We start from the raw sequence: 19543 nt of genomic DNA on the forward strand, positions 1-19543 counted from the left end.
CTTCTGGCTGGTAAACTTTCCAGTATGGAGCCTGGCTAGGAACAACCTGGGGGACCTATGTGTCAGGATGGAATGTCCAAGCTGGGTACTGTTTTTGAGTCCATTTGTGGGCCTTGAGAATTCTCCATCTCTCTTCAGCATTGAACAGGGTCGGGGGTGTTGGTGACAGTCTCTCTATGTTAGATGATGGGTTTGGAAAATGGTCTCAAATAAAATTAAAGTGCCTGCAGTTACTCCAAGGAAGAGGGTATATGATGTTTTCAATTTAAAAGGTTGGTAGTGTTGAATGCCTGATTGTAGATCATGACAGCCGCTGGCTGAACATTGCCATCTGCTTCAATGACAGGGGGTGCCCTTGTCTTTCTCAGTGGTATCTGTAGGGCTAGTAGAAGGTTGTTCTGTGATGCCCAGAGACATTGATTTACTGGAAGTTGGGAGACATGGAGCCATAGGAGGTAGAATTGCTTCGGACAGATCTGGGGGTGGCTAGGTGTCCACAAGCCCTGCTAGTGGAGCATGGATACTGAAATTGGTAAGAGTGTGGCAGGACTTTGTCCTCCACTGTTTTGCCCTGGAAAATCTTTGGTGAGGGTTTTCCTAGAGTCAGAGTGAGAATGTTTTGGATCCCAGACCAAAAGAAGCCATGGACAGCCATGATTTGATCTATGGAAATTGATATGGGTATCTGAGATGTTCTGTAAGGACTCTTCAGACTATTTGATCTATGGCAACATGTTTCATTCCCTCTGAGGGCCAGCCAATACTGAAAGTGGGCCACTCAAACCAACACAAGGTTCTAAGTGTAACACAGATTGGTTTGATTCCATAATCCTCACTAAACCTGTTTTAAAATGTTTTAACATGTCTAACACAGAAAGGGATCCATCCATTATGCAACCACACTATGATTGTAGACACAGGATAAACAAGGGAGTTGTGCCTCCAATAAAGATCAGCCAGATGCCTATTTGAGCACATTCCTTATTGGAATTTAGGTGATAATTCACTGTAGCAATATCAGAATGTGACTCCAACTACCCTTGACCATATGAGGATCACCAGAGAACTTCAGTTTCAGGCCCACTCATAACTCATAGCTTCTACTGGGGACAACAGATTCAAACTGCCAATGCATGCAAAAGCAGCCATACATTCAAACACCTTTCAGAGTGTAAAACATTCCCTCCCTCTAAAGGTGAGTCCCATCTTGAAACCTAAAATAAATATTTCCTGGAGAGTCTGCCATCCACCCATAGGGTCAGGCATGTCTTAGACTCTGGTGACAGGTGATTCTTATCTCATTTGGTGTTTCCAGGTCCAAATGCCCCAAGTCTCTGTGAGTCTGAATGAGCAGCAGTGGTCAGGGTGACAGCAAGCTTTTGCATAGGGAGGATTCTCTCCAAAAGTATTGGAAATGGTGTCTAGTCATCTGTCCTGCAGTGGTCACCTCTGATCTATTTGTCCCCTGTACAAATGGCACAATGGGCCAGTTCATTCAACTTCCTGGTCAGGAAACCAAATGTTACAGAAAAGAGACCAAAGAAAATGAAGTCACACATGAGATATTCGGGAAAAAAGACACAGAACTTATTACACGTGCAAACTTGACTGGAATCCTGTCTCAAGTGAACCCTGATTCCCAGCTCTACTTTGTTTTTACATCATAAAATCAGGAAATTGCAGTAATAGGGTTATTCCTTGAGACACCTAAGCATATGTAGATAACCATCTCAAGCACATAGCTTAGCTGTCTGCAAAAGCAATCTCTTGTGGGAATTGCTGACATGTATTATTGAACAGTAAAACAAAACAAAAAAATCTCTAAAAAGCCACTGAGCAGTCTTTGGCCACATCCTGTCTGAGACGATAGTGGTGGGTAATGGGAGCTCCAACCCTATAACAGGACTCATACCCTATTAATGCTAACATATAGGAGTCTTGCAGAAAAAAAGAGAAACCTCTGATTGCAATTAACCTTACCAGGGTACAGCCAAAACAAAGCCTCCAGCAAGATCAGTGTTTGAGAAAGGCAGCAACTTTTACCTCGCATTGACATGAGTTCTCCCATATATACTGAATAAGAGGATGTGTTGTGGTGGTCTCCTCCACTGATAATAGTCTGAGGGAGTGTAGGTACTGGAGGTAGATTCATATAACCTAGTGGGAAAAAAAGTAAAGGAGTATGTAGGTCAGAATTTTGAAAGGGATGTGATCCACCAGTTGTAGAATATGAACTGTCAATGGTGTGTCTTAGGAATATGATAAGGTATCATGTTTTGTGTCCCCATGAAGAACCCTGCTTCTCCATGAGTGATGCAGACAGTGGGTGTGGAGGTAGTGGCTAGATCTCATGGGTCAGACTAGGAACAAAGCCATGGTCCATGCTATCCCCACATTTTTGTGATGATTCCATTTCTCAGCAGTGTGTAACTAGTTAATTTGAGGCCTCACTGAGCAGGAGGGGAGATCCAACAGGCTCAGAGAGGCAGTCCAGGGTCATGAATTAGGAAGTGATGGAGCTGAGTGACATGAGTGACTTTATTGGCACTTGTGATTATAGCCAGGGTTACATGGTAAACCCACGCTAACTCATTTCAAAGTCTTCAACATAAGCACATATGTAAAATTCTTCAAACATAATATTCATAGTTTCCATGATAAAAACACATATTTATGTGAGAGCTTAGCAATATTGTGGAAATTGAGTTCTGAGTGAAGAAAATACAGAGGCACATGAGGACTTTCTTTGGAGAGTGGGCCAGAGAAGATGAAGGTGACTTTCATGCCCTGCAGGCTGTTGCTCCAGGAGAAGATCCCACCTCCTCTTTACCCAAATTTATAGGTGATTAGAAAGCACAGGGTACCACCTCCATGTTCTGGGTAAGGAGAAATATTTCCTGCAGAAGGGGTCATCTGATTGACAGGTAGATGGATATAGGAGCATGGAGTGGGTAAAGTGTGGCTTCCAGATCATGAACTTAAACTATCTAACTTACCCTATATCAACATCACTCGTTTGTACTACAATAATGTTGGGCAAAAATCATGGACAGACATCAAAACTAATGTACAACAAATAAATTTATAATTCATTAAGATGGCATTTCAAAAAAACTGTTGAAATAACTGTTGTATCAACTGCTGCAAGTGTTGAATATTTGTCAGCAAACTTTATACATGAAAACACAGTTCATTTGTCTGGTTCCATTCATAATAATGGGAAACTAAAAAATGAAGGTAGTATAAGAGAAAGAATCTCTCAAGAATGGTTAACCAGTCTTCATGGCAATTCATCACACTTGCTGAGGTATTATTCCAAAAAAACAATTCCTACAGACACTTCACAGTTTCAGAGACTTTTCTGTAAATGTAATCTTGTTTTCTGGAAATTTGCTTTACAGTAAAGGTACTCCCAATTCCATTACATTCATACGCTTATTCCTTTGTGTGAGTTATCAGTTTTCCATCTAGAGGTGACTGGTCACACAAAACTTTTCTTTCTTTGCAAGTTTTCTCACTTCTGAGCCTCTTCATGTGAATAGAAGACTGACTTATACCAGAAGGATTTTTTTCACATTCATCACATTGATTTTTCTCTTGATGAATTCTCTGAAGTCTGTTGATGTCTAATTTCTGGCTAATGGAATGCTCATACTTACAGCATTCAAAAAATATGACCTTTTGTGAATTCTATATTCATACAAGCCTGAATTCCCAGAAAATGTCTTCCACATTCATTACACTAGACAGGGATGCCCACTTTCACCATTGCTATTCAATATAGTACTGGAAGTTATAGCCAAACCCACTGGGCAAGAAGAAATTAAAGGGATAAAAATTGGGAAGGAAGAAGTCAACTATCCCTCTTTACAGATGATATGATTCTTTATTTAGGGGATCCAAAGAACTCTACTAGACTAATGGAACTCATAGAAGAGTTTGGCAAAGTAGCAGGTAATAAAATCCATGCACAAAAATCAACAGCATTTATGTACACAGGCAATACCACAGCTGAGAAAGAACTGCTAAGATCAATCCCATTCACAATAGCTACAAAAACAAATACCTGGGAATAAACTTGACCAAGGATGTCAAAGATCTCTATGATGAGAATTACAAAACCTTAAAGAAATAGAAGAGGATACCAAAAAATGGAAAATTCTTCCATGCTCATGGATTGGAAGAATCAATATCATCAAAATGTCCATTCTCCCAAAAGCAATTTACAGATTCAATGCAATTCCAATCAAAATATCAATGAAATTCTTCTCAGATCTGTAAAAAATGATGCTGAAATTCATATGGAGACACAGGAGACCTCGAATAGCTAAAGCAATCTTGTACAACAAAAACAAAGCCGGAGGCATCGCAATACCAGATTTCAGGATATACTACAGGGCACTGTAATCAAAACAGCATGGTACTGGTACAGAAACAAATGGATAGACCAATGGAACAGAATAGAAACACCAGAAATCAATCCAAACATCTACAACCAACTTTTAATTGATCAAGGAGTTAAAACTAATTCCTGGAGCAAGGAGAGTCTATTCAACAAATGGTTCGGGGAAAAATGGATTGCCACATGTGGAAGCATGAAGCAAGATCCCTACCTTATACTTTACACAAAAATTCAGTCAACATGGATTAAAGATCTAAATCTACAACCCAACACTATCAAATTATTAGGGAAGATTGGAGAAATGCTACAAAATATGGGCAAAGGCAAAACTTCTTGGAAAAAAAACCCAAAGACACAGTCAGTCAAAGCCAAAATTAACAATTGGGATTTCATCAAATTGAGAAGTTTCTGTATTGCAAAAGAGTCAAGTAGGAAAGTGAAGAGGAACCAATAGAATGGGAAAAAAATATTTGCAAACTATGCAACCAATAAATGTTTAATAACCAGAATCTACAAAGAGATTGGCCGGCACCATGGCTCACTAGGCTAATCCTCCACCTGTGGTGCCAACACTCGGGGTTCCAGTCCCGGTTGCTCCTCTTCCAGTCCAGCTCTCTGCTGTAGCCTGGGAAGGCAGTGGAGGATGGCCCAAGTCCTTGGGCCCTGCACCAGCATGGGAGACCAGGAGGAAGCACCTGGCTCCTGGTTTTGGATCGGCACAGTGTGCCAGCTATAGTGACAATTTGGGATGTGAACCAATGGAAGGAAGAACTTTCTCTTTCTCTATCTAACTCTGCCTGTCTAAAAAAAAAAAAGAAGAAGAAGAAGAAAAAATAAGAGATCAAGAAACTTCACAACAACAAAACAAACAACCCACTTAAGAGATGGGCCAAGGACCTCAATAGACATTTTTCAAAAGAGGAAATCCAAATGCCTAACAGGCACATCAAGAATTATTCAGGATCACTAGCAATCAGGGAAATGCAAATCAAACCACAATGAGGTTTCACCTCACACCAGTTAGAATGGTTCACATTCAGAAATCTACCAACAACAGATGCTGGTGAGGATGTGGGGAAAGAGGGGCACTAACCCACTGTTGGTGGGAATGCAAACTGGTCAAGCCACTATGGAAGTCAGTCTGGAGATTCCTCAGAAACCTGAATATAACCCTACCATTCAACCCAGCCATCCCACTCCTTGGAACTTATCCAAAAAAATTAAATTGGCAAACAAAAAAACTATCTACACCTTAATATTTATTGCATCTTAATTCACAATAGCTAAGACCTGGAACCAACCCAAATGCCCATCAACAGTAGACTGGATAAAGAAATTATGGGACATGTACTCTATAGAATACTATACAACAGTCAAAAACAGTGAAATCCAGTCATTTGCAACAAAATGGAGGAATCTGGAACACATCATGCTGAGTGAAATAAGCCAATCCCAAAGGGACAAATATCATATGTTCTCCCTTATCGGTGACAACCGAGCACCTAAAAGGAAACCTGTTGAAGTGAAATGGACACTATGAGAAACAATGACTTGATCACCACTTGTCCTGACTTTCGAGGGACATCTTACTACTTTATTACTTTTGGTATTTTTTTGTTGTACTGGATACCATTAGTTGAACTCCTTATTTAACACACAATTATTCTTAGGTGTTTAAGTTTAACAGAAGAGTGATCCCTGTTAAATATGAGTGGGAATAAGAGAGGAGAGGTACAGTTTGGCACATGCTCAACTGGCCTAACCCCTAATGGTATAGTTAGAAACATGCCAGGGGATTCAAATTCAATCCCATCAAGGTGGCATGTACCAATGCCATCTCACTAGTCAAAATGATCACTTTTAGTTCATAATTGATCATAATGATAGATCTAAGAGTCAAAGGCATCATATAAACAATAGGGTCTGCTAATACTGATAGAATTAAAAAGGAAGGAACCATAAAACATGGGAAGTAGGATACACAGCAGACTCATAGAATGGTAGATGTCCTGCTAAACAGCACTCTGGCCTCAGAATCAGCTCTTAAGGCATTCAGATCTGGTTAAAAAGTCCATGAGAGTATTTCAGGCATGGAAAGCCAAGACACTGTGGCAAAAAAAAAAGTGACCTAAATGAAAGATCTCTGTGAGATCCCAGCAGAAAGTATGAGCCATCAAAGAAGGAGGTACCTTTCTCTGAAGGGAGGAGAGGACCTACAATTTGACTATGTCCTTGTCTAAAAAAGATCAGAGTTGGTGAACTCAAGAGGCTTCCATAGCCATGGTAGCTCATGACAAGATCCTCGGTTGATTACTGACATCTATTTATGAGTGTCAATTGTTAAATCAACAACAGGAGTCACTGTGCACTTACTCCCCATGTAAGATCTCTGTCCTTAATGTGTTGTACTACGTGAATTAATGGCATAACTAGTACTCAAACAGTACTTTATACTTTGTGTTTCTGTGTGGGTGCAAACTGTTGAAATATTACTTAGTATATACTAAATTTATCTGTATATAAAGATAATTGAAAATAAATCTTGATGTGAATGGGATGGGAGAGGGAGTGGGAGGTTCGATTGTTGAAGGTGGGAGTGAGGTTGTGTGGGGCAAAAGCCACTATAATCCAAAAGTTGTACTTTGGAAATGTATATTTATTAAATAAAAGTTTAAAAAAAGAAACCCCCATCTGAATTCTCTGATGTATGCTAAATTTGTGACAAACAATTTTTTAACACTATTAATATTTATAAGCTTTCTCCGTTACATGAGTCCCTGTTGGATAAGATGTGATTTCCAGCAGAAAATTTTGTCCTAATACTTAAATTATTTGAAGGGAAACTCTTCCACATTCAATAATATATTCATTCATTTTCTCTCTCTCTCTCTCTCTCTCTCTCTCTCTCTCTCTCCCTCCCTCCCTCCCTCCCTCCCTCCCTTTCTACCTCTCTAACTCTTTCTTTCTATGACAGATAGAGTTAGAGAGAGTGACAGAGAAAAACATCTTTCTTACATTGGTTCTCCCCCAAATGGCTGCTACAGCCAAAACTATGTTGATCCAAAGCCAGGAGCCAGGTGCTTCCTCCTGGTCTCCCATGCTGGTGCAGGGGCCCAAGGACTTGAGCCATCCTTCACTGCCTTCCCGGGCCACAGCAGAGACCTGGACTGGAAGGAGTGACCAGTACTAGAACCTGGTGCCCATATGAAATGCCAGTGCCACAGGGGGATGATTAACCAAATGAGCCACAGGGCCAACCCCTTATTATATTCTCAAAGTCTCTCCCCATTCAAGTTAGATGATGGATTATGAGGTATGACCTATGACAAAAAGCTTTCCCACATTTATTTCATTCATAAGATCTCCACTTTGTGAATTCTGATGTTGTAAGCTGAGATTCTGGCAGAGCTTTCCAACACTCATTACATTCATAAGATTTCTCCCCCATGTGAATTCTCTGATTCTTATAGGGTATGACTTCTAAGTAAAGGCTTTTCCACAAGAATACTTTCAAAGGTTTTTTTTTTTCCCTGTATGAATTTGATGATGTGCAATGTGGGCTAAGTTATGCTAAAAGACTTTGAGTCATTACATTCATAAGATTTTTTCCCAAGTGAATTCTGTTATGCTTGATGATGTATAATTGGCACCAAAGGCATATCCACACTTATTATAATCTTATTGTTCTCCCTTGATGGATTCTGTTATTTAATGAAAAGGAACTTGCACAAAAAGGCAATTGTGTGGAAAATTCCCTGTGTTAATTCTGTGATGTTTTATTAGTTGAAAATTATAACAAAAGGCTTTCTACCATCATTATCCATGACATTTCTCCCCATGTGAATTCTCTGATGCTTTGTGATGTTTGTCATATTAACAGAGGCTTCTGCACAGTCATTGCCATCATAAAGTTTCTCTCCTGTGACTTCTTTGATGTTCACTGAGTTCTGAATTGCATAGAAATTTGCAAAGAAAACTTTTCCACAGTCATTACATTCATAAGGTTTCTCCTGTATGGCTTCTCTAATTATTTACAAGGCTTGACTTTTGGCCAAAGGCTTTTCCAAGTCATTGCATTCAGAAGGTTTATCCCCTGTGTGACTTTTCTGATGCCTTTTGAGGTTTGACTTATGGGTAAAGACTTTTCCAGTCTTTACATTCATCAGGTTTTTCCCCTGTGTGAATTCTCTGATGTGGGTGCTAGAGCTGACTTCCTCAGAAAGGCTTTTCCAGTCATTACATTCATAATCTTTCTACACTGTATGAGTTCTCTGATGACTTATGAGGCTTGATTTGTGACCAAATGGTTTCCCACAGTCATTGCATTCATAGGGTTTCTCCCCTGTGTTACTTCTCTGATATAGGATGAGAGCTGACTTCTTCAGAAAGGCTTTTCCACAGTCATTGCATTCATAAGGTTTTCCCCCCATGTGAATTCTCTGATGATTTATGAGGTAGGCCTTCTAGCCAAAGGCTTTTCCACACTCTGCATTCATAAGGTTTATCTCCTGTGTGAATTTTCTGATGAGTTATGAGGTTTGGCTTCCGGACAAAGGCTTTACCACAGTCATTGCTTTCATAAGGTTTATTCCATCTGTGAATTCTCCGAAGTAGTATGAGATCTGTCTTCCACATAAAGGCTTTTCCACAGTCATTACATTCATAAGGTTACTCCCGTGTGAATTCTCTTATGACTTATGAGGTGTGACTGCTGGCTAAAGGCTTTTCCACAGTCACTACATTCATAAGGTTTCTCCCCTGTGTGAATTCTCTGATGACTTATGAGGTGTGACTGCTGGCTAAAGGCTTTTCCACAGTCACTACATTCATAAGGTTTCTCCCCTGTGTGAATTCTCTGATGACTTATGAGGTTTGACTGCTGGCTAAAGGCTTTTCGACAGTCATTACATTCATACGGTTTCTCCCCTGTGTGAATTCTCTGATGATTTGTGAGGATTGACTTCTGGCTAAAGGTTTTGCCACAGTCACTGCATTCATAAGGTTTCTCTCCTGTGTGAATTCTCTGGTGATTTATGTGGTGTGACTTCTGGCCAAATGCTTTTCCACAGTCATGGCACTCATAAGATTTATTTCCTCTGTGAATTCTCTGATGTAGTATGAGATCTGTCTTCCACATGAAGGCTTCGCCACACTCATTGCATTCATAAGGTTTCTCCCCTGTGTGAATTTTCTGATGAGTTATGAGGTTTGGCATGTGGCCAAAGGCTTTACCACAGTCACTGCATTCATAAGGTTTTTCCCCTATGTGAATTCTCTGATGTAGGATGAGATCTGACTTCCACATAAAGGATTTTCCACAGTCATGACATTCATAAGGTTTCCCCCCTGTGTGAATTCTCTGATGATTTGTGAGGATTGACTTCTGGCTAAAGGTTTTGCCACAGTCACTGCATTCATAAGGTTTCTCTCCTGTGTGAATTCTCTGGTGATTTATGAGGTGTGACTTCTTCCCAAAGGCTTTACCACAGTCACTGCATTCATAAGGTTTCTCCCCTGTGTGAATTCTCTGATGATTTATGAAATGTGACTTCTGGCCAAAGGCTTTTCCACAGTCACTGCATGCATAAGGTTTCTCCCCTGTGTGAATTCTCTGATGAGTTATGAGGTTTGGCTTCCGGACAAAGGCTTTACCACAGTCATTGCATTCATAAGGTTTCTCTCCTGTGTGAATTCTCTGATGAGTTATGAGGTTTGGCTTCCAGACAAAGCCTTTACCACAGTCATTGCATTCATAAGGTTTCTCTCCTGTGTGAATTCTCTGGTGATTTATGAGGTATGACTTCCGGCCAAAGGTTTTTCCACAGTCATTACATTCATAAGGTTTCTCTCCTGTGTGATTTCTCTGATGATTTATGAGATGTGACTTCTGGTAAGTGGCTTCTCCATGTTCATTAAACACATGAGAGTTTTCCACTATGTGAGTACCGTAATGAATTGCACGGCAGAATTTATAACTGAATGATTTTCCCCAAGGCTTACATGCATAGGGTTTCTTCCCTATATGTGGTCTATGATTTATTTTAAGAGGTGATTGGTCAATGACAGGTTCCAAAGAACTAGTATATTCATAAACTTTCTCTCTTCTGGGACTTTGTTGATGCATACTGAGGTTAGAATTTTTATGGAAATCTTGTTCCATTTGAGTTGTCTTGCCAATAGTGGCAGTTGACTTATTACTTTCTACCATAAAATGCCTCTCAGATTTACAAAATATATTTTTCCTTTTGAAGACGTTCCCTTTTCCAATTGGTTCAAATGCCTGTTGCACAGTCTGAATTTTGTGTTGTTGATTAAGAGCCTCACAGATCTGGAGAGCATTCCCAGGTACCTTAGTAGCATCAAATTTTTCTTCAGTTTGTAGTTGATCAGCCCCACAGTGGGGATGCACATTGTGACATATATTGTATTCTTCAGGTTTCATTTCTGAATAGATTCTCTTTTTGATACTCAGTTTTGGAATATGGTTTGAACTTAAATGAAGAGTTTTTCTTAATTCAATTATCTTGGGAGTTGATGTCTTATTGTTTTTCATAACATTCTGATTCAGATTTTTGTCCTGACATTCCGGGATTTTCCTAATCAGGTCATCCCTTTTCATGGCAACTGAAGTGAGAAAAAAAACAGTGCTGTCAATAAATCAAATATAATTGTTTCTCCTGACATACTCATGTAAAAGGAATGAAGTAACTTGTATTTAAGAGGGATAGAATTAACAAAATGAATACAAGTCACTGCTTGGAATGTCTGCATCCAAAAACAGTGCCAATTTAAGCCCAGGATACTCTGCTTCAAATACAGCTCTCTACTAATGTATACCAGGGGGCAGGAGATAATGGCTCTTGTGCTTGGGACCCTGTGATACATCAGATTAGAATAGTTGGAATGCCAGGCTTTTGGCTTCAAATCAGTCAGACCTAACTGCTGCAGGTATCTGGGGAGGTAGCTTATAAGAAATCTCTTGCTCACTGTTTCTCCTCTCACTGACTTTCTGCCTTTCACAAAGGTGAAACAACTATATAAGATTTTAAAGATAGGACATATGTTTGGTAAAAATAATCACCTATTGCCAAGAAATCAATTTTTCCTTGTCCTATTCATTCCAGTTCATTTTTATAAAAATGTCTGTTTTGTACTTCTTGGATATTTCAAACATCAATATGGGAAACTTTTACTGGATCATTTTATTGCAGGTGGAGAAGAGTTTAATGTGTCTGTATTCCAAGCAGGATCACATTTAAGGGACAAGATTTGCATCTGTGGTCATCTCATGTTCTATCTCCCCAGGGAAACAGCATTTGTGGGATTTTTCTAATGAAAAACTGTTTTATCTGCACTCTATTACAGTTTCCGATATTTCTAAGGCAACCTGATATCCTCAGCCTCTGAGAACTACAACAGTTACAGAAAGTCCCAATATACCACCTTCGGTATACATTCACAAGCAATTTAAAGAATTTGTTTCTGCAGACCAGAATCTGCTCAATTTCTTGAAAATTTATTTCTATCTCATTGTGAAATTGTCATCCCTAGTGACCTCCTTTCACTTTTTACATAAACACTCCTCTGTGATAATATGCAATTCTGGAGATTTTGATCAGTTGCTGATTTACATATAAAACTTCATTTCCTTTGCCTTTACCAGAGATACTGATCTCCATAGATATTGTAGAATAACTGTGTCTGAAGACTTGGAAAAAATTAATAGAAAGAGCACCACTCAACATCTGCTCTAATGATTCTACTTTGGCCTCCCTTCCCATTATGTACACACTGACCTGGAAGGCTATGATGTAGGCATTCTTCCCCCATCCAGGGCTCTGCTCCTTGCTCCAACTTCAAGATCAAGTCAGGTTTGGTCATGCAGTGCCCTAGTAATGGAAATAATGTAACACTTTGTGAAATCACTATCTTGGGTTAGTTAAAGGTGAACAGTGGTCCAGGAGCTATGCAGCCAATTTTCCAATTTGAATTCCTTCTCAGATGGTATATAATTAGATTCTTCATGGACTGACATTCTATTCCTGTCCCTCATTTATAAAGTTTATAAATAGTGCTCACTTATTTGTCAAATAGTGGGAAAACATTACCACTGGGCATGTGATGAGTGTCACTCACCCAAGGAGAACAGGCTACTGTAGGTCTCCAGCATCACATCCCTGTACAGGATTTTCTGAGCTTGGTTCATGTTCTGCCATTCCTCCCAGGTAAAGTACACAGCCAGGTCTTCAAATGCTATCATCATCTGTGATAGAACACTCCCAGTCAACATGTCAACTCTGTCACATAACAAAAAATGGCAGTTGTACAACTTCTGCATGCGTATGCAGAAGAAGGAAGGATGCCATTTCATTTCAGATTTGTTGAGCATTTGGACAGCCACACAGAAGCATTCAACAGGGGGTCAAACATACGGTATAAAGGCTGGGAAAAATGCCCAAGCTGGAGGGAAACAGGAATTTCTGTTCACAAAGGCCAGAATATGTCAAGGGCAATTGCACAGTAGGTTGAAAGGGGGACAACATTCACTCTGGAATGAGCAATGTTCAGAAGAATGTAGAAGTATTCAGGGAAAAAGACAAGAAACCATCAGGGAAGCTATGAAGAGATTGAACAGAGAAGAATTTCCAGGAAAACACCATGCACAGTCAATGCAATTATGGCAGAGGAAAAAAATATTTTAAAAGAGACATTAGGCATTTATCTTAGTGTTTATGAAGCCAGCTCAGATACCCCATCTCAGCATCAAATTTCCAAAGTTAGATTTCAGTGCCAGATCCAGTTTCCAGCTCCCTGCTAATGCATAACTGGGAAACAATGGTGGTGACAACCAAGAGGGAGGCCTAGATTCCATTCCTGACTCTTGGCTTCAGTTGTGCCCCATTCCTGCTTGATATGATTATTTAGGCAGTGAATAAGTGCTTGGGAGCTCTCTAGCTTTCTCTCACTCCAACAACTTCTTTTTATATCAATCTCATAAATATTTTTAATAAGGGAGGAGATTCAAGAAAGAATAGGAAGCAGTTTTTGCTTTTTCTATAATTATTCTACTTATAAACTTTATTTATTTATTTATTTAATTGTACAGGCAGGGTGGACAGTGAGAGAGAGAGACAGAGACAGAGAGAAAGGTCTTCCTTTGCCATTGGTTCACCCTCCAATGGCCGCTGTGGCCAGTGCACTGCGCTGATCCGAAGTCAGGAGCCAGGTGCTTCCTCCTGGTCTCCCAGGTCTGTCTCTCTCTCTGCAAATGGGATCATCACAGAGTATCCAAACTTGCACATTTTTGCAAACTACGTCTTGTATAAAGTTCTGTAACCTGGAAAGAGTAGTGCAAGGCAGGCTACACAATGCAGGAAAACAGACATTTTAGTAGAAGATACACCATGAAACCCCAAAAATGCAACTGCCACATAGTGTAAGTCAGCCTGCACACACCTCACAAAGATATCTCAGGAAATGCAGGGACATTTCAGTAGCAGTGTTAATGCACTCATCTTACAGACAGCTAAACAGTGACAGAGCTACAATCGACAGTCACCCATACAGGTTTCATCTCAAATGGCCTGAACACCCAGCTCCATCACATTGCCATCTTGGATGAAACAGACTTTCTTTCTTATTTTAAAAATTTTATTTATTTATTTGACAGGTAGAATTACAGACAGTGAGAGAGAGAGGCAGAGAGAAATGTCTTCCTTCCATTGGTTCACTCTCAAAATGGACACAATGGATGGAGCTGTGCTGATCTGAAGCCAGTAGTCAGGTGCTTCTTCCTGGGCTCCCACCCAGGTGCAGGAGCCCAAGCACCTGGGCCATCTTCTGCTGCTTTGCCAGGCCACAGCAGAGAGCTGGATACGAAGAACAGCAGCCGGGACTAGAAATGGTGTCCATATGGGATGCCGGCACCCCACACGGAGGATTAACCTACTGCACCACAGTGCTGGCCCTGGATGAAACAGTCTTTCTACAGAACTTTTGTAGCTGCCTCTGTACAACTGGAGACACATTGGTCTTCTTTCAGTGCACCAATTTTTGACAAAAATATCTAAAATCTCAACCTTATTCACCCTTTCTCCAGCTCCAGAACTGAGGATGTGGCATTGGTGTCCCTTCCTAGGCCAGCCAATATCTACAGGGTGCACCTGAATGACATAACTTAACACCTCAGATCTATGACTGTCACCTATGCCACCAAGAGACAGACACCTGTCCTGCTCTCCAAGGTTCCTTTCAACCTCACACTAACGTCCACAGACACAGAAACCAACCACACAGTTCTTGAGCAATATGAGGAAAGCCCCAGAGTCAGGAATTCTGTGAAGATGGTGGGAGTGGTTGGAATGGCACATGCTGAGAAGGAGGCCAGAGATTTCCCATGGTCCTGACCTGCTGCCATCATGGGCAGATGAGGCTAGATTCCCAGATACCAATGCATGCCTCCATTAGGAAGCAATGAAGATGATCCATATATCGGCTGGAGAATTAGCCTCCTTGGACATGGAGGGGATACATCAGAACTTGTCTAACCACAAGAGATACCCACATAATAATCAATTCCTCATTAATGTTGACATATTTACAACCAAAAGAAACATAGTATAAGTGGAGAAATTCAAATGTGGAAAGAATTCTTGGGAATTGTATATAAATTTATCATAATTCAAATATGGTTCTAAAAACCTCACATTTTTCTTGTTTTTTTTTTTTATAATTTTATCTATTTGAAAGACAGAGTTACAGAGAGAGGTAGAGCAAGAGAGACATTTTCCATCTGCTAGTTTATTCCCCAAATGGCTGCAACAAACAGAGCTGAGTTAAGCAAAAGCCAGGAGCCAGGAGCTTATTCTGGGTCTCCCATGCAGCTGCAGGGGCCCAAGGACTTGAGTCAACTTCTACTAATTTCCCAGGCCATAGCAGAGAGCTGGATCAAAAGTGGAGCAGCTATGACTCAAATCGGTCACATATGGGATGTCAGTGCTGCAGGCTAGGGCTTTAACTTGCTGCACCAAAGCACTACTCCCCCCCCCAATTATCATATATTCTTACAGATACTCAGGAAAAGACTTCTAGGACTCTTTTTAACTTAAAATATTCAAAGATACTAATGTTCCTGAACAACCCATTTTTAATACATTAAATGATGCTTGATCTTACCTACTACGACAATTTTTTGCCCATAAATACATCATATTTCACAGTGAGGAAACTTATTTCAATACATTTAGTGGATTAATATTGCTGGAAATCAGGGTGAGTGCCTTCTAAAACCTTCATGAATACTTGGAATTGCACTTCTTGGTAACTCTTTAACCAAAAATTCCTGAAATTAATCTATTATTTTTTTAACTTTATTTAATGAATATAAATTTCCAAAGTACAGCTTATGGATTACAATAGCTCCCCCCCCAATAACTTCCCTCCCACCCACAACCCTCAACTCTCCATTTAGTTAGTATTTAACAAAACACTATTTTTTGAGATCTGCACGTAATTTGTGGTTTCCCCCATGAATTAGGAAGAGAGACAGATATACAGGTGTGTGGACCTCCTGCTTTTACTCCTTTTCCTGTATAAATTAGAAGGGACATGAAATTATGATCAAGTTCTTGAGGATTTGAGTGGTAGTGTCATCAGGCACTGACTCTTGGCCCACAGCTGTTGGTCAATTTTTTTAAACATTTTTTTTTGAGATACAGTTAGACAGTGAGAGACAGAGAGAAAGGTCTTCCTTCCATTGGTTCACCCCCTAAATGGCTGCTATGGCCAGAGCTATGCTGATCCAAAGCCAAGAGCCAGGTGCTTCCTTCTGGTCTCCCATGTGGGTACAGGGGCCCAAGCACTTGGGCCGACCTCCACTGCCTTCCAGGCCACAGTGGAGAGCTGCACTGGAAGAGGAGCAACTGGAACTAGAACCCGGCAAACATATGGGATGCTGGCACCGCAAGTGGAGGATTAACCAAGTGAGCCATGGTGCTGGCCCCCAATTTTTTCTATATGTAATGTATGAATTGTGCTGCTCAAATTTCTGTATCATCTCTGAGCTGGTAATTAACTTCCAGTGACTTGATTCTGCAACTAGAAGGAGGTCAGTCTTCTTTGTTTTTTGTTTTTAAATATTTACAGGATTTCTTTATTTATTTATCTGAGAGGAAGAGTTATAGATAGGGAGAAGCAGAGACAGAGACACCTTCCACCCACTGGTTCACTCCCAACTGACCACAACGGCCAGAGCTGGGCTTGACCTGCTATATCACAGCAGCAATCTCAGTAAATCTTTTTAAAAATCTGAATAAGGTAAATGTAAAATACATAAATTATGTTGTCTGCATGTATACATTTCTGAAAAGTACATAATTTGATCCTATTGAAAACCTAAAATTTGTTTTTAAATTTTATAATGAAAAAGGATAAAAAAGATGTTCCATCTGATGGCTCTACAGCATAAGATATACATCAACTTTCCCAGGTTCTATATGCATTTATTAGCAAAGTTTTATAGGTGTACTCAGTAGAGTGGCTACAATAATCTTAAGCAGGGATTCAACTAAATTTAACAAGGAATTTTAGAAGAATTCCAAAATACGTATCAGAAGAAAAATAAATACTTTACTTGGTACATCTCATTTTAACTATAGTATTGTCTAAATTTCCGATTGTCAGATGTACTAAAAAATCCCAGACATAGCAGAGTTAGTCCAACATGATGAGGAATAAAATTAAGTTTTTAAGTTGCAACTTGGCTAGAGAAAATGAGAATTCACAGATCCCAGATTAAAATAACCAAGATGGCTCAATAAAAGAAAACTCAATGTCTTCTTACACTGACATTTATTACCTCAGATTTATTTAACAAAAAGGAGATTATTCCAGGTGTACCTCATTAGGTAACCCACTTTTACCTGCTACATCCAGTAAAAAAATATATCACCTCATAATAGATTACCAAACTCATACTGCTGTATGCCACCCACCATGTCTAATGTACCTTATATGTAATGTTAACATATCTGATGCATCTCAATAGATAAATGATGTGTCTTAACTATTACAAGTGTGGCAAATGTGTTTTGTTCAAAGTTTTTCCAAAAGCCTCTCAGTCTCAGTTTGCCTTCACCTTGAAAAGACATCTGAGATATACATGGACTCCTCATTGACTTTGCCATCAAACAGAATTTTTGCAAAGAAATTAACCACAACCACCACTTATCAGGAACACAAGCATGCAACACATAGATGACAAGCTCCCTGAATGAGACAATTTGACACACTTCTCAAGCACATACAAGCCTAATCATCCTACTTGGGTTTTAGTACAATGCATATCTCATTTACAAAATTAATTGTCACTGATGCTACAAATCAGTCCAGCTTATATGGGCCTCCCTCCAATGAAAGGGGCTAAAATCCATCAAAATAAACTCTAGGCACTGTCCTTGTGCTCTCAGTGACTTTTTCATTCTAGGGGCTCACAAACCTTCTAAATTCTTTAGATCACCTGTGATGATCATTAGTTCTCAAGGACTATGATGCAAGTAATTTCCCCTCTTGGAACCTTGTTATTAACTGTGCTGTATGAGAAATGAAGTCTACACACCTTGTGCTTACAATTCTCCAAACCATGTTGTCTGCTAGGACTTTGGCCATGAATATAGGACAGTAAAACTTGAGCATGGTTACTGAGGTCTCCTTAATAAAGGATGGACTGGGGCCGGCACTGTGGTGCAGTGGTGTATACCTCCACCTGCAGTGCCAGCATCCCATATGTGCACTAGTTCTAGTCCCCACTGGTCCTCTTCCCAGCCAGCCCTCTGCAATAGCCTGGGAAAGCAGGAGAAGATGGCCTTGGGCCCCTGCACCTATCTGGGAGACCTGGAAGCTCCTGGCTCCTGGTCTAGGATCTGTCCATCTCCAGCTGTTGCATTCATTAGGGGAGTGAACCAGTGTATGGAAGACCTTTCTCTCTTTCTCTTCCTCTCACTGTCTGAATGGTAGCTGTCAAATAAATAAAACCTTAAAAAATATATGTAGGATGGACCAAAATGTGGCATACTCTACTTCAGCTCCAGTATCTACCGTCTATGTGAGTGTCTCAGGGTAACACAGTAGGTCACCCTCTAACAAACAAGAAAAGCTATTTAAGTTCAGAGGACACCATTCTGCTGCCTGTTGACCTTATTACTGTTAGTCTGGATGCTTTCATCCATTGCAATCCAGAGACCCAATTTTCCCATAGATATTAACATCAGGAAACATGAAAATTTGGTAAGAAAAGCTTAAACTGAGAGTTATTATTAATAAGTATTTTAACAAACTTTCTTAGAACCCATCTAGTCCACACCTTGGACAATTGGAAGCTGCTGTACTTGGCCCACCCATAATCGAGATGCATTCTAATTCTTCTAACTGCAAGGAGAGTATCATAGACATTAATGCTCCAAACTGATCCAGTTCCCTGCAAATGTGTCTGGGAAAGCAGCACAGGATGACTCAAATTATTTGAGCTCCTGCTCCCATGTGAGAGATCTGGAAGAAGACCCTAGCTCCTGACATCAGTCTGGCCTAGCCACAGTCATTGCAGCCATTTGAGGAGTGAACAAATCAGAAGGAAGATCAATCTCTCCCTCTGTCACTTTATAGCCCTGCCTTTCAAAGAGCTGAAAAACTTACAATGACTCATTATGTCATTAATTTAGTACATAATGCTGAGAAAATCAGAAGTATTTGTTAAAAATTGGTTACAATACACTAGATTTATAATTTTTGAATGTATCTTTCCAATGTATAATGTAGTCCTGTGCTAGTTTAGAGTATCAGAAATTTAAAATGTGCAAAGAATATAAAAATATTTATTGTGAGGCAGAGTTACAGATATAGAGATGAAGAGAAAGAGAGAGAGGTCTTCTACCCACAGGATCACCCCCCAAGTGGCCAAAATGGCTGGAGCTGGGCCAATCTGAAGCCAGGTGTCAGAAGCCAGGAGTCAGCAGCTTCCTCCAGGTCACCCATGTGGGTGCAGGGGCCCAAGCATTCATACTATATTCCACTGCTTTCCTAGGCCATTAGCAAAGAGCTGGATTGGAAGTGCAGAAGCAGGGACTCAAACTGGTGCCCACATGGAAT

At 40.1% G+C, this 19543-nt stretch overlaps 1 protein-coding gene across 1 annotated transcript; it reads right to left on the reverse strand.

The window, feature by feature from the left end:
- Positions 1-8830: 8830 nt before the first annotated feature.
- LOC138847884 (zinc finger protein 84-like) lies at positions 8831-12287 on the reverse strand. The gene is made up of 2 exons (XM_070067663.1): positions 12199-12287; positions 8831-11026 (listed from the first exon to the last, which is right to left on the reverse strand). Exons 1-2 carry the CDS (start codon positions 12281-12283, stop codon positions 9063-9065), a joined length of 2049 nt encoding a protein of 682 aa, XP_069923764.1. The 5' UTR covers positions 12284-12287; the 3' UTR covers positions 8831-9062.
- Between the last annotated feature and the right edge of the window lie 7256 nt (positions 12288-19543).

The sequence above is a fragment of the Oryctolagus cuniculus genome (genome assembly GCF_964237555.1).
Source record: "Oryctolagus cuniculus chromosome 17 unlocalized genomic scaffold, mOryCun1.1 SUPER_17_unloc_2, whole genome shotgun sequence".
Lineage (NCBI taxonomy): Eukaryota > Metazoa > Chordata > Mammalia > Lagomorpha > Leporidae > Oryctolagus > Oryctolagus cuniculus.